This window comes from Talpa occidentalis, unplaced genomic scaffold, assembly GCF_014898055.3.
Source record: "Talpa occidentalis isolate TD23 unplaced genomic scaffold, MPIMG_talOcc4v2.1 talOcc4.2, whole genome shotgun sequence".
Taxonomy (NCBI): Eukaryota; Metazoa; Chordata; class Mammalia; order Eulipotyphla; family Talpidae; genus Talpa; species Talpa occidentalis.
The window spans coordinates 10,247,137-10,263,580 of NW_023602073.1; the positions used below are offsets into that span (position 1 = coordinate 10,247,137).

At 37.7% G+C, this 16,444-nt stretch overlaps 1 protein-coding gene across 3 annotated transcripts in view; it reads left to right on the top strand.

Moving 5' to 3' along the window:
* The window catches only part of CDKAL1 (CDK5 regulatory subunit associated protein 1 like 1), a 648,948-nt gene that overhangs the window by 187,448 nt on the left and 445,056 nt on the right, over positions 1-16,444 (top strand). For all 3 annotated transcript variants that reach the window (XM_037518925.2, XM_054698342.1, XM_054698343.1), the window contains exon 6: positions 13,415-13,463. In XM_037518925.2, the coding sequence (XP_037374822.1) occupies positions 13,415-13,463 (49 nt within the window). The remainder of the gene's footprint in view (positions 1-13,414; positions 13,464-16,444) is intronic.

The following is a 16,444-nucleotide window of genomic DNA, read 5'->3' on the forward strand; positions in this document are numbered from 1 at the left end:
TTACTTTATAATGATTATTTTCTCTTCTATTTTGGGACATGATCATGGTTAACCGTCCATGCAATTTTTTTTCATGCAATTTTTTTTTTAATCATTGCTGTTATTTATTTACATTGTTTACTCTCTGTCTAGCTGTAGCTACTTCCAAGATCTTGTGACTACTGACTGCACATTGCTTTCCTTCCCTTCAGCTCATTTATTGGCAGGAATTATTGTTTGAGGTTTAGTCCAACAAAAAGAACCAGGATGTTCTTTGTTAAAGTCCTGTAGACAAAAAAGGAGTAGCAGATAGATATTAGGACTGAGAAGGCCTGACTTCAAATCCCTTATCTACCACATCATCCTTTGTCCAGTCAAGAGTTACTTACTGAGTGCTTCTATGTCCTATATAGCCTCAGGTGCTAGGAATACAGTAAATAAAATCACACGATCCCTATTCTCATACAGCTTGTTTGAATTCTTGGAGAGAGACATGTAGTTTGAGCCTAGAACTTCTCCCTCTTCCTGGAGAAAGTGATGATGGGGCCCTAGACCCTAGGGAGAGTGACTAGTAGAGAATTTCTCTGAGACTCAGAAATACACTGTGTCCATCAGTCAGGAATAGAAGTGTGGAAAAGCACTTGCTTGAGTTCTCAGTAATAGTCGTCAGCAATAGGAATGTTGCTTCTGTTGCAGCAAAGCATGTTTACAAAATGTTAAACATTTCGTGTAGGATAAGTAAAGTCTCAAACTTGGTGTTGACTCATTAGGCTTATCTTCATAATTATATCTTTAGAAATCCTAAATAAACCGTGAGTTGGTATACAGGTTGCAGCATTTTAAAATATGTAGTTCACAACTGATTATTTAACTTGATGCTGAAAATTTGTCAGTGATAAAACTTTCTGAGGAGCCAGCTGTGCGCCCTGCAGACAGGTGCACATTTTCTTTGGAGAGCTGATCAAAAATTTGGTTTAATGCAGGTGTCCACTTATCTCAGGGACTATTACCAGGTTGATTGGCAATACTTTAAACTTCTTTTCAGGCAGGCTGCTTTAATCCTGGAAAGTCAAACTACATGATGACTGTTTCAAATGTGAGCACTTTAATTTTGAAATTATATGTATAAATAAAGCAGCATTGGAGAGAGGGTGTTTTGAGATTCTTTCTATCTTACATTGCAAAAGGTAAATAAATTCAAGTGGAGCCGTGTCACTGTAATGGCATCTTACTTGCTTCTCCTTCATGTCTTCTAATACTCTTATTCTGGATTTTCACCTTCAATGATTCAAAAGCTAGCACCATAACAGAATGGCATGAAAATTTAAAAGCCCATTCATGCTTGTGACTTCCGAGACTTCTTGTTTTCACTTTTTCATGGTCTCTGCTAATCTTAACTGTACGTGTACAGATCTTTCTCCCATTGGGTTATGGAAAAAAGCCGTATCTATTAAAGTGATTGACAGCATTGATTGAGGAGCTAGGTCGTGTAGCTTCATACACCTCTCTGTGCCTCATTTTCTCCATCTGTAGAATGGAGGTCATATTAGAAGTGAACTGAATTGGATAAGGGTTGAATCACGTAGTGTATGTGTCACGCTTCACATGATGCCTGGCACCTAGTACTCTGTGCTACTATTGTGTAAGCAGTTTAATACTAGAGACAACATTGAGCACAACTATATGCCTTGAGTGAAACTATTTGCTAAAGATAAAAAGTTGAATAAAATGTCTTTTTCCTAAAGCCATGCAATCTGAAGGGAAGTACAAAAAGTCGCAGAGAGTACTACTCAGTGAGATAATATCCCGTGGGTCCACACAGGGTGAAACCCTCCTTGACTTGCATTTCAAAGGCTGAGTAGTGGTTTGAGGGATGGAGAAAGAGCTTTCTGGAAGCAGCATCAAAATCTCTAAAGAAAAGCAAATGTGCTTAGTGATGCCTGCCAGGAAGAGGGCATCCCAGGAAGTATATTGTGATGAGAGTGTAATTTGGAGGTGGTTGTTTGGAGAGGTGTGGTTTGCAAGCAGCGCAGAGGAGTGAGAAGTAGGGAATGAGGGTAGGGAGGAGTTGGCATTGAGTAGAACGCTTCAGTTAGGGCGAAAGACTGCTGGCTAAAACCACACAAAAGGGTGAGAGTTAGAAGTGGTTATGTCTGTGTCCTTTATTCATTATCTGTTTCTGTATCTTATCAATAACTGATCCTTTTTTTCTTATTTTAAGTTTGATTCACCGAGATATAATTAACATATAGTGTAAATCACCTTAGATGAATTTTGATTTTTGTAAACTTTTGTGTGAGCAGCATCTCAGTCAAGATCTGGAACACTTCCACTGCACCCACAAGCTCCCTGTGACTCTTCATAATCACCCTCCTCTCGGCACACATATTCATGGTGCTTGGCAGGCACTGCTCTCAATTCAGTCCCTGTGGTTTTGTCTTTTCCAGACTATTGTATAAATGGGATCGTATCAGTACATTACTTTGCTTCTCTTTGGCTTAGCGTAATACTTTCAGTATTCATCCAAATTGCTGTAATGATTAATAGTTTGTTGCTTTTTAACATGGATGGAGCTGGAAGGGATGATGCCCAGTGAAAAAGGCCAGAAGGAAAAGCAAAAATATTGGATGGTTTCACTAATAGGAGGAATATAGGGGAACCAAATAAGGGATAAGGAAAAAAAATAATAAATAAAAAATTAGCAGGCAACTATAAATCAGAGACATTCTGCAGGGGAGGGTGAGGGAGAGGGATCAAAACAGGGGAGGGGAAAGTACAAGGGACTATAGTGATGGTGCATGGGGGAATTGGTGGTGGGAATTTTACAGGACTACCCCTGAAAAGAGAAAGCAAACATTGTACCAAAATGAACAGTGATGTAAATATAAATGAATGAATGAATGAATGAATGAATGAATGAATAAATAAATAATTTGATGTTCTTTATTGCCTAGAGTTTTTCACTGTATGACTGGCCCATTGCTTATCTGTTCACAGATTAATGAAATTTAGTTTTGTTTCCAGTTTTGGGCTGTTAAGAGTAAAGCTCCTAGAAACATTCATGTTTCGGTTTTCAGATGTATGTTTGCATTCTCTTGGGCACATACCAGAAATGGTATTGCCCAGTCATGTGGCAAGTATCTGCTCAAACTTGAAAGAAACTGATGTGTTTTCCAAAGCAACTGTGTCAATTTGCATTTCTACCAGCAGTTCCAGTTACTTCACATTCTCATCAAAACATGGCACTGCCATTGTTTCTAATTGTACCAATCTGGACTAGGTATGCATAGTGTTATCTATGGTTTCAATTTGCTTTTCTTTGTTGGCTAATGATGTAGAGCATATTGTCATGTTATTATTTGACATTTAAGTGTCTTGGGTAAAGAGCTCTAATCTTTTGCCACCACCCTTCCCCCCTTTTTGGTGATCTGGTGACAGGAAACTTTCTTAGTATACACACACACACACACACACTTATTTCTTTGGATATGAACAAAGAACTTGATAAGTTAGGTTTATCAAAATTAAATACTTTTGCTTCAAAAAAGGTACTGTTAATAAAATGAAAAGACAAGCAAGACGGGAAGAAAAAAATTGCAAAACTTTTACTTCCTGAAGAGCTTAGATACAGAATATATAAAGGACGCCTACAATTTAACTGTATGAAATCAGCACTTCAACATGGGGAAAATATTTCTGTTTATCATTGTTCTTCATTACCTTTGAAAATCTTTGTATAGTAAAACAAGCAATTTTGGGGGCAATGAGTAGGTAATTTCTACTGCAGCTTAAGATCCCATGAAGTAATTCTTTTTTTAACTTTTAAAGCATGAGAAGAATTTATTTCAGCTTGTCATTCTATTTGTAGTTACTGTGATGGACACTTACATGCTCCAAAAAACAGGGATTTTGTTTGCTATCATTTTACATTTTTACATATGTTTTATTTTTTGTGCTTAGTATCATGTCTAGCTTACAGGATATTTGTTGAGTGAATGTTTGTTCAATAGAAGGCATGCCTTTAACTTTGCTTTTCCCATATTGTTCTCAGTTATTCAAGGAGCATTTAAGATTTTCCTTTCCCTCCTTTATGATATTTTCTTTCTATTATATATTTGTTTCTTAGTATTCATTTGTAGAATCCAGAACAAATTATCACAAAGTTGCTTAAAACAACACATACTTACATAGTTCTAGAGATCAGAAGTTGGACATGGGCTTTACTGGGTTAAATCAGGGCTGCCAGCAGGGTTGCATTCTGTTTGGAGACTCTAGGGAAGAGTTCTTTCTTGCCTTTTACAGCTGTTAGAGGCTCCCCCACATTTCTTGAAGGCAGGCAGCAATACCATGTCTCTTTGACTCTTTATCAACTCTTCGCCTCTCCTTGGCCACAGATGGAAAAGATTTTCAGTTTTAAAGTCCCATATCACTAGACTAGGCCCAACTGGATCATCCAGATTAATCCCATCATCTCAAGGTCTTTAATCTTAATCTTATCTGCCAAGTCCTTTGCCATGTAAAATGACTTTCATTGCTTCTGTGTCAGAGGACTCACATATGTTTGGGAGGCATTACTCCTCTGCCTACCACTGAGAGCATTGTTGTAGGTGACGTGCATTACTTTATACATCTAATATTGCTTTTTAACTGTATCATTTCAGGAAGCAATTTTTACCTTATAACATGTCCTATTACTTAACATAGTCATAACATCCCACTCAGTGTTTTTCTCTGTAATTCAGTTTGGCATGTTGAATTTCATTATTCCTGAAATTTTTATTTCCACTACAGAAAGTTTTATAGGTATTTTAATTGGATTGAAGAGGTAAAGGTTCCTGGTACTAATCCTCATTTTGCTGGTGCCTCTCTCCACTGGCCTCATTTTTCAATTAGTAATTTTTATCTCTAACTCAGTGTTAGTTGCTGGCTGGTACCATTCATGTAGAAAACATACTTTATGTGGCGTGTGGAATGTGCTGTCATATAACTTTTGATGAAAGGCTTATTTGTATCATTGGGGAAGAATTTTCCTCAATGAAGAGATGAAAGAAGATGAAAATATATGGGAAGATGAGAAAATTGTGGTCACAAAGTTAAACCACATGTAATATCAAATGCCCTTTTATGCAATTCATTAGCAGGCTTGTTAACAGGCTAATGAATTCTAGAAATCTTACTTTCATCTGGTAGAGTGGAAACACTTTGAGTTAGCCTGGTGACCACTATGGACTTCCCCAAATTTGAGAGCTATGGAACTTGAACTCTGTTCCTTTATAGAGGTTGGGACTTTCCTTAGTAGCGTGGAGAAAACTTTTTAGAGAGAAAACTTTTTTATAGAGAAGTCACTATTGTTCTCAAGTAGTCAGATGCTACTTTTTTGGATAAAACTCCCATTGTGGTAAAAGTGAAAAATCTGAACATATATTTGATAGAAAGGCTTTTGACATGTATAGTTCTCAATGGAGCTAGAAGGGAAGGGTGGGTTTTTTTTTTATTATTATTTGTAAAGGTTGACAGTTTGTCAGTAGTTTTAAAGTCTTGGTATGATTTTTCTTAATTTGAATGATATTGATTGGTTGTCCTAGCTTATTATATGAATTGAAATTAATAACTAATAGGAACGGTCCTATATGTTTGTGTATCTAAAAGGATTTGAGGTATTTGGGATAAGGTGAGAGATAGTAAAATCCCAGACAGTTTCATGCAAGTATACAAAGAATCACACCAAATTTTAGCAAAATGTGGGTTGACTCTAGTCTTTGCACATTCTTACTATAGTTAGCCCGACCAGTGCTGTTGAAATTGCTCTGTAAACCCTCTATTGACTTCCTTTTGTAAGTCGGATAAAACCTAAACTGCATAGCATGAGCCACAATCTCACATCAGCTTCCTTCCCTCATTACTTGACCCTGTCGCCTGCTCCTCAGCCCATCCTTTCTATCTGAGACCTTTTCTCTGCTCCATCTGCACTCACGTTTTTGTTGGTGCTTCTGCCTTAAGTCCAGACCCATAACCAGTCCTTCCTCTTTGGAGGTCTGCCTGCACCTTGGTAGCAAAATTTCTTTCTCTATCTCTACCACCCCTGCATTTCGTTTTTTCATAGCATCTGTCACCATAGGAATTGAAGATTTTCATTTGTTTGCATGTTGGGTATCCCATAATTAGAATGAAGCAGTGGCTTGGTATTTGGGCCCACATCATTGGGCCCAGTTCCTTGGATAGCGCCTGGTGCTTGGTTGGTGTTTACTGTATTTGTCACGTGAGTGCGAGCCTGCCAGTGGTGGAGCGCTTGGGGGCCATCGTTGTTACCAGGGTCTCCTGAAAGTCCAGGCTCACTTGCTTGGCATTTTGTGATCAGTCAGTAGTGGCCAAAAAGGGAAATTTATGAAATAGGCCACCTATGTACCATTCCTAGGTAAGATCCACTGTGACACTTACCAAGAATTGAACTGGCTATGCTGTGCCTCTGTTCCTTCAGCCACAGAAATAACAGTGATGTACACTGCATGGATTGCTCTGAGGGTTGCGTGTGATAATGCACTTGACAGGTTGACATAGAGCCTGGGGTGTTAAGAAGTTGTTAACTCTGCCGTCATTGCTAGTCATTAACTTCCCTGGCTGCTGGTTGTTCAGAAAAAAATAAAATTCAAGTGCGTTTTAATGCAGGACCTCTGACTGCTGACTAGGATCATCTTGCTTCCCGACTAGACTTTTTTTTGCAGCCTAGTTGGCAAAATTGGGTTGGGGGTATATTCTTGTTTTCTAGGGCTTCTGGAACAATTGCCACAAACTGCATATCTGTTTTAGCTATCTCCTAAACCTGACCTCTCCCTGCTCCACCTGCACCCACGTTTTTTTATTGATGCTTTAACTGAATTGAAGTTCAACTTCATTGAAGTTAAAATACACAGCCTCCATCACAGCAACCTCATTTCAAATACACGGTATCCCCATGTGGCTGGTGGCTGCCATGTTGGACAGCCGAGTCTCTGAACATTTCCATCATTGCAGAAAGTTCTGTTGGATCGTGCCACTCTAAATAATTGGGATGGTTTGGAATGGCACTTTTATGTGTTCTAGGTGCTTTTGGATTAGGATTCCCACCCCCATACATGTTTAGTCATAAATTTGGACTAGCTCATAATAGTTGAAGTACTTTTATGAATTTCTTCTTAAAGTTCTGCAGCAGAGTGACTCATTAATGTTATTTATGAATTGTTTATTCATCAACTCCTTTCTTCATTGTCAAGAGCATATGGAGTCAGTAATGGAACATACTGCATGTCTTTTTTTTCCTGTGTATTTATAACTAAGTGCCTGAAGGACACAAGATACTGTTTTATTTATTTTATTTGAATTATATGCCAGAGATAAAGCCTTTGTGTATTCAGGGCTACGATTTATAGCATTAATTAACAAAAGCTTTCCTTTTCCCCTCCAAAGAGAATTCAATATATTCTTCATTTCTATATGTGAATCTTGAGTTTATTCTCTCATTCTCTTGATTGTTTTCTCAGTCAGCCATCCTGTACTGTTTTTTTTTTTTTTTTTTTTTTTTAAGATTTATTTATTTATTTATACAAGCACTGGGTATAGTCAGAAGCGCGGGAGGGTGAGAGAATTCACCAGAGCCAGAGCGGGGAGCAGAGCAGGCAGAAGGACCGAAGTACACTGCTGAGGGGAGCAGCGGGCGGCAGGAGAGGTCTGCGCGCCATGTGGGACCCTCCTCCGGTGGCCGGGGAACAGCTGGGGATCGAAACGGCGCCGCAGAGGCTGCGGGCAGCTTCGCAACCTAAAGCTCAACTGCTGCGCCACCAGGGAGGCCTCTTGTACTGTTCTTCATCTCCTAACTTTTTCCTCTTCCATTAATTCTCTCCCCTACTCTTCTCTCCCTCTCTTTTCTGTCTCTTCATCTTTTCATTTTTTCTTAGATCCTTTGTTTTTTCTCCTATGGCTTCCTCCAGTATTCTCCTTAGTAGAAATATAAACATTGCTGGGCCTCCGCTGGTGGCACAGCACGCTGGGCTGCGAAGCTGCCCGCAGCCTCTGCAGCACCGGTTCGATTCCCGGCTGCTCCCCGGCCACCGGAGGAGGGTCCCACATGGCCCGCAGACCTCTCCTGCCGCCCGCTGCTCCCCTCAGCAGTGTACTTCGGTCCTTCTGCCTGCTCTGCTCCCCGCTCTGGCTCTGGTGAATTCTCTCACCCTCCCGCGCTTCTGACAGTACCCAGTGCTTGTATAAAAATAAATAAATCTTCAAAAAAAAAAAAATCAAAACATTGCAGTATTTTGTCTAAATTATTTAATGAGAGTGTTTTCTGCGTATTTATAATCAGACACTTTCTATCTCAAGTTTTCTTTTCAGTCCTGGCTTTCCCCTGTATTAAACCCCAGTGATTAAATGATCACATATAAGCAGCATCTATTATTCTGCGATAACAACAAATGAAATCAAGAAGCAAGTACTTTTTTAAAATCAGTGGCTCTATTTTCAGCTGCACACAGTTGAGGAAATTTTATGTGACCATTAGGATAAAGGAAATTATTACTTGAATAGACACATATATTTAAACTTTTTATTGTGTATAATTTCACATAGAGCCCCAAATAAACAATTACGTTTACCCTTTACTCAGATTCCCAAATGTTAATATTTTAAAGTTTTGTATCTTCTTTTATGAATGTGCATTTTCCCCCCCTGATCTTTTTGGTAGTAGAATGCAAACATGATGTCCTTTACTTTTAAGTAGTCATATTTCAAAAATAAGTACATTCTCACATGCTTCTGTAGTACAATATATTATAAAAATCAGGAAATCAACATTGATAAGATGTGGTAAGTTACACTAGCTTTGAGATCTTGCTAGTGATCCCAATAAAGAGCAATCCCAGATCAAATTTGTATTCAGTTATCAAATCTCTTCAGTCACCCTTATTTTAGAGTAGTTCCTCAGTTTTTCCTTGAGTTTCATGATCTTGGCATTAGAATATTTACTTCCTTTGCTTTTTTGAGTTGCTTTTTGGAGGGACAAGAATAGCGTTATTGGGATATAAGCCATACTGTATAGTTCTGTAATAAAATGTACAATTCAGTCATTTTTGATGTATACATAGAATTATGTGACTGTCACCAGTCAATTTTAGTGTTTAGTAATACTAAGGTATTACTACTTTCTTACTGTAAAAAGATGCCCAGTGCTTCTCAGCAGCCCCTCCCATGTCTCTCATCTCCCACCTGTCAGCAGTCTGGACCTGCTTTGTCTCTGAAGATCCCTGGTCTGTCCTTTTCAGATACATGGGATCATATGGTACTTGACTCTTTAGATTGGGGTCTTTTGCTTGGCAAAATGTTGTGGCATTTACCAATACTTCATTTACCTTTATGGTTCAGTAATACTTCATTGGATACACCATCTTTTGTTTATCCATTTGTTGATGGTTCTTGGGTTGTTTCTGTCTTTTGATAATTAAGAATAATGCTGCTATGAACTTTTAAGTTTAGGTTTTTATGTTGATTTGTGTTTTCACTTCTCTTGGGCACATCCCTAGGATTGGAATTGCTGGTAACTGTATGTTTAAGGCCACACTGTACCATCTTAATACATTTCACAAGCAACTGTATCATTTTATTACATTTCCATTGGTGATGTATAAGGCTTCCAGGATCTCTATATCCTTGCTCCTCTGGCTATGATCCATCTTTCTGATTATAATGATCCCTGTGGTTGTGAAATGGTATCTCTTTGTGGTAAAATATACGTAACAATACATACTGTGCAACCAATGTTAAGCTTACTGCTCAGTGGCAGTGAGTACACGCGCAGTGTTGGCCAGCCTTCACCACTGTTTCTCTCTAGAATGCTTTCCCTTTTGCAAACTGAATTCTGGATCCATGAAACGGGAACTCTTCATTCTTCCTTTGTGGTTTTGATTTGCATTTCCTAGTTGGCTAAGGATGTTGCACATCTTAGGTGCTTATTGTACATTTGTATATCTTGTGGAAGTTCTGTTCAGGCTATTTCTCATTTTTAAACAGTTTCTTTTTCCTTTTAGTATTGTGTTGCAGGAGTTCTTTACCTGTCTAGATAAATGTTCCTTATCAGAGAGGATTCACAAAATTTCTCCTATTTTCTATGCTGTTAGGTTTTGATGATGTCTTTTGATGCACTAAGAGGTTTTAATTTTGATAATGTCCATTTTCTTTTGTTGCTCATGTGTTTGGTATGGTCTCTATGAAACCTTATCCAAGGTTCATCTAGATTTATGACTGCTTTTGTCAAAGAATTTTAGGGTTTTTGCTTATCTTCAACTTCTAACATTTTTAACTGCTTCCTCCATATTATTCTGGCTCTGCTGTAGGAGTGTTGCTTCTTACTCAGTTCATGGACTGCAGTCTGGGTGCAATGCTCACTGAGCGATTATATCTCTAACCACATAGGAAAGTGTTCTGGATTTGTCATTGAGTTATCTCATATTTTACTCCTTTTATTTTCTGTCTTTTATCCTCCACTGTGATGTGATGTATTGTCAATTCATACACATTCACTGGGAAATTTCACCAACTTCTCCTTGCCCTACCCTGGCCTCTCTCTGGGGAATCTGAGTGTTCATAGGTAATGTTTCATCAGCACTCTATCCCCTCACGTCCTTACTTCTCAACTCTAGTGGTAATCACCCCCTTCCTGTCCCAGTGCCATATTCTCATGTTAACATCTTGGATGTTGCTATTCTTCAAAAATTGAAATGCCTGTATTTGTACTGTGATTATAACCTTCTGTTCTCTTTTCTTGTTTTCCTGTTTCCTGCCTTCCTCTCTTTACTTTCTTCATCTTTCCCTAAGACCCAAGCTCTTCATCTCTCTTTCCTGCCTTTACTTCTTTTCCTGTCTAACCCATTCTCCAAGTTTCATCTTATCCAAAATGCACAATTTTCTTTCTCCCATATCCTTCACGTTCATCCTATTAATCTCTCAGTGCTGTTTCCCTAGCCCTGTCAACCATCGTGGTATATCTTATATGTTCAATAAATGATGAATAAATGTTTGACAGAAAGAACAAATCTGGATCAATCACTTCATCGGTTTGTCTCCTACACAAGAGCTATTGGTCCCTGAGAAAAAGGACAGTTGTGAATGGAGTCATCAATAAAAATTCATGGCTTCTAATTTCAGCTGGTATCTTAGGGCTGCCCAGCATTTTTATATGCCTCTATGCACCACTTCATTTAACAGGTGTTTGAAACATTCACTCTGTTTATTTAATAATGTGCTTTCTCACTGATGAATTTACTTCTTCTCTGAGAAAATTGAGGCCAGCAGGTAGGAAACTTGGCTTAGCATCTTCTCTCATTGTACTCTCAGTCCCCATGATTTCTTTGTCATCCCTTGTTCCCGAAGATGCTTTGGCCCCTCTGTCATTCTGGGCTTGTGTCTCTACCTGTGTTTTACATCTTACCCTCTCATCTCCCGAGAAAAAAATGTAAGCAAGTAAGAGTGAACTACACTAACCTAAACTAAAACACACATACACTCAATTCCTTCTGGGTCCCAGGAGGGACCATTTTTTGATGATTTACTATCACCATTTTTTGATGATTTACTGCTACTTGAAATCACTGCTTTCCTTGAGTTTGTCTCCTCCCCTCATTGTGGAGTCAGGCATACCCATTTTAGTATTTGTGTTACCTGTCGGTGCAGTTGACAGTCTCGGGTATTTCCTCCTCTTTGAACTTTGCTACCCAGCTTTGATCACATTCGAGACAGAAGTCACATGAACTTTTAATAAGACCAGGACCTAAGAGTGCAGTGGTTCCAGGTGGATGTAGCGCCAATTATGTGGGCTTGTTTGGGACGAAAGATGCAACATTCTTTGAGATTTACTTTGCCTTTGGTCATTTCTCAATCCTTATTGCTCCTTTACCGTCATGCTGGGCTGAGCGATCAAAGGTCCAGCTGGACGACTGTGTTCTCACTGAGTCAAAGGAATATTTTAAAGAGATTTGTCAGTGTGTTTTCTAAACGTCCTTGTCTCAATTGCGGTCATTGTAGCATTGTTGTATAATAATGAAAGATAATGACGATTGCCCCAGATAGAGGAATAGATGAATGTATTATGGTGTATCAGTACACGAGACAAGTATGAAGCTAGTAAAATGGATGAAGTAGACCTGTATGTAGTAATGATGTACAGGAAAATTAATCAGAGGTGGAGGTAGCTTTCTAATAATTTTTAAGAAATAAAGGAAAAACCACAGAACACAACTATGTATAATGGTTTAGCACTGGAAAATCTTTGCTCCCTAATTTTTTTTTTTCTCACATTGTTAAGTTCTGGACAGTATTTGATTTCTCCCCTCAGGGGTTGACCCCATAGTTTTCCCACCACCACAGCACCATGAATCATCACCACAGTCCCGTGTGCTCTTCCCTCCCTTGCTTTGATATCTCCCACTCGCCCTCCCTTGCTATAGAACACTAGAAAATATCTTGATGTCTCCTCATCAAACGTTTAATGAGAAATTTCATTTGAGGAGTAGATGTGGAGGTTGTAGGATATTATGGGTTACTTTATTTCCCTTTTATATGTCTATGTTGTTTGAATTTTTTAAAGTGAACTTCTATTTCTTCTGTAGTAACAGTGATTATTTGAAGATTTTTAAAGTAGAAGTAATATTTTCTTTTGCTTCTTAGATTACAATCTTCATTTTTTTTTTTTTTTCATTTTTCTTCTAAATTCTTGCTACTCTCATTCACACTTCTTAGTGGGCTTCTCCTGGCTTAATCTCCTTTATCCCTCATGGATATCCTTTGGTTCCTGAGGAAATGTGCCTGGATCTCTCAGCCTGATTTTATTACCTACCTTCTGTGTTCCTGTGGTACCCTGGGAAATCTTCCTTCGTCACTAGTGTCAGAAGCAGGAGCTGTTATTATTTGACTTTGTATTCCATAAACCTGATCATAGCACCCAGCTCATGGCAGAAATTCATTAAAAGAGGTTTCAGTGTTAAAATAATAAAGCATAGGATTTGTGGTAGATCTCCTTAATACCAGAATGTCCTTTTCGCTCGGTTGTCATTTTATGCATTTTTCTTGAAGCTGCGAGGAACGTCTTTTAATTACAAGTCAGTTTCTATCTCACAACACGTTGATTTCATTTGGATAGGCTATCACAACAGAACTCCAGACGATTGGTTTATTTAAATGCAGTATGATTTCTTCAATAATTATTGGAGGATGGGAGAATAATAATTTCATACATACCTCATTGTATCATGAGTCATTAATATAGATATTTTAGTAATATTTCCAAGTGCATTAATTAAAACCTGCACTCATATGCTTAGAAATGTATAGCAGTGACTCAAACAGAAGGATGAACACAAATTAGTGTTTTCTTCTCTGTGTAAATTGCTTGTTTAACAGTTTGTTTTCTTTTTAGGTTCAACAGATAGATCGTGTGGTAGAAGTTGTAGAAGAAACAATTAAAGGTAATTGTTGAAAGTGAGATAAACAGACACATACTGCTTGAACTTTATTATAAAAATATCACTTAGTTAATATTTATTAATCGTCTTTATAGTATTTATTGTTTTAGATCTAAATCATAAAGTTTTGTCCTTGATTCCTTCATCCACTGGTCAGTCCCATGCGGTAGGCATATCTTTGGCTTATAAATGAATCAAATCACAATTTTCTTGAAATTTTAATTTTGGTGTAAAATAGATTTAATTTGAATCTCATATCGGGAAGATAGAGTTTGGAAAAAGGAGTGACTTTTTGAGATATGATTGATACGTATTTTTCGTATCACATAATTAGCTGAAATTTTTCTTTTCAAAAGTACTTTTCAAAGAACTAGTGCTCAACTTTGATACCTTTTTCAAGATATAATTCTTAGTCACAGTGGAAAATAGAACTATGCTTTGCTTGCTTCATTAGTCATTATCCTTTGAAACATTCTTTTTATGAAGTCATTCATGAAAAAAACCTTCCTTAATTCTGTGGTTTAATTTTAAAAATTAGAAGTCTGTTTTTCCTGTTAGAATAGCGTAAATGAAAACCAGTAATATTATATTGAAATATTAAGCCAAATTAATAGAGGATCTCACTTAAAACTTTAACCAATTTATTATGAGAAATTTGAGGCTTTTTTTTTTTTTTCAAGAAAAGCCTAATAGACTGCTTCTGTTAAATTAAGATCTTTTAACCACATATTTTTCCTGCTAGTTTGTATATGATTTTTCTATGTGCTGTTATTCATTGATTTTGAATCTTTCGGGGCCCCCTGGTGTCCTCGGGGTGAGGTCTAAGTGCTATCACCACTATAGCCTGAGTTCCATCTCCGGCCAGGAGCTAACCCACATGGCGCAGCAGACCTCTCCTTTCTCACCCGCTGCTCCTCTTAGCAGTGTATTTCAGTAAATCTGCCTGTTCTGCTCTCCACTCTGTGGTAAATTCTCTCACACCCTGCCCTTCTGGCCAACCTGCCAGTTCTTCTATGCAAAAATAAATTTAAAAAAAAATCAATTAACAAAATTTGTCTTGAATCTTTTATTAGCGATTGATGATCACAGAATGAGACTGAAACTATTCCTTTGTGTGGTTTTGAAATTCCAAAATTAAATGGAATATTAATACTTTCTAGCAATGATAATTTTGAATGTTTTCTTCAAACTGTTATACCTCAAGGCCATCGTGGAGAATGTAGAAGTCCTGGCATTTATTGTGCTTATGCTTGTGATGTATATTATGCTTAGAACTTCATATGGATGAAATCATTTGGTGACAACCCTGATGTGAAATGAAGTGGGTACAAATATTATTCTCATTTCTAAGATGAGGATCCACACATCTAGTAATTGGTAGAGAATGGAATCCCAACTTCTGAATCCAGTGCCCAAATATCTTGTGATATTGAGAATGCATTCATTCACAATGTACTGCTATTTGTCTATTATCACTATGGAGAATTCCTGCCTTAATGGTTGTTTGAGATTCTTAAAGCAGGCTTTAAACATCTCAGGATACTTGTGGATATTGTTATTCATGTTGTGTCTTGAATGTCAGGTACATACTACATACTGTCACTCAATAATCAAAAATAATAATAATGGTAAGGAAGATGATGTAGAAAAAAAATCTAGATAACCTTGCATAAAGAATAACTTTTTAGTTTTTATTTATTTATTTATTTAGAAAGATTTATTTTATACAAAAACTGGGGTAAAGGCCAGATGCGCGGGAGGGTGAGAAATTCACCAGAGACAGAGCAGGGAACAGAACAGGCAGACTAATGAAATACACTGGTGGGGGGAGCAGGGGGCACCACAGGAGAGGTTTGCTGCACCATGTGGGACACTCTCCAGCTGGCTGTGATCGAATCAGCGCTGCAGGCTGCAGACAGCTTCACAGCGCGGTGCTCAACCTCCTGCACCACCAGGGGAGGCCAGTTTTTATTTGTTTTAATGTTGGGTTTACATTTTCACTCCAAATGTTAACATTATATTCAGTTTCTGCTAAACTATCAGTGCCCATACCCCATCAGCCTCCCTCATGGCAATGACATTTTAGCTGTAACACTAAAGGCATGATCCATGAAGGAAAAAAAGTGATAAATTGTACTTGATTAAAATTACATACTTCTACTTTACAGAAGACACTGTCAATAGAATAACAAGACAAGCCATAGACTGGGAGAAAATATTTCCAACACTTGCCTGAGAGAGGAGTTTTACCCAAAGTATGCAGTGAACACTAAAAACTCAACACTAAATAAATGAATAAAGTTTGGTTTTGAAAATTAGCTAATGATGTAGATACCTCACCAAAGACGATATATAAATGAGAAGCATATGAAAGGAGGCTCAACATCACAAGACATTAGTGAGATGGAAATTTGAGACTATGTGTTTATCCAATATGATACTATAAAATAATAAGATACCACTACACAGATTTAGGGTGACCAAAATCTAAAACACTGACAACACTAAATGTTGATGAGGATGAGGAACAATAGGAACTCCCATTGATTGCTGCCAGGCAAGGCAGCACGGCCATTTTGGAAAACTATCTGGCAGTTTCTTGGAAAACTAAGCATACTTTTAACCATAAAATCTAATTATACTCCTTGATATTTATTCAAGTGAGTTGAATACTTCTTTTTGTACATAAAAACTTGTACAAAGATGTTTATAGCAAGTTTGTTCATAATTGTCAAAACTTGAAAGCGTCAAGATGTCCTTCAGGAAGTGAATAGGTCAATAAAATGTCCTACGTCCGACAATGGAATATTAATCAATGCTGGATAGAAATAAGCTATCAAGTCATGAGAGAACTTTTAGTGGGTATTATTCAGTGAGTAAAGCCCATCTGAAATGAGCTATCAAGTCATGAGAAAACTTTTAATGGGTATTATTCAGTTCGTAAAGCCCATCTGAATAGATTACATAGTGTATGATTCCAAACA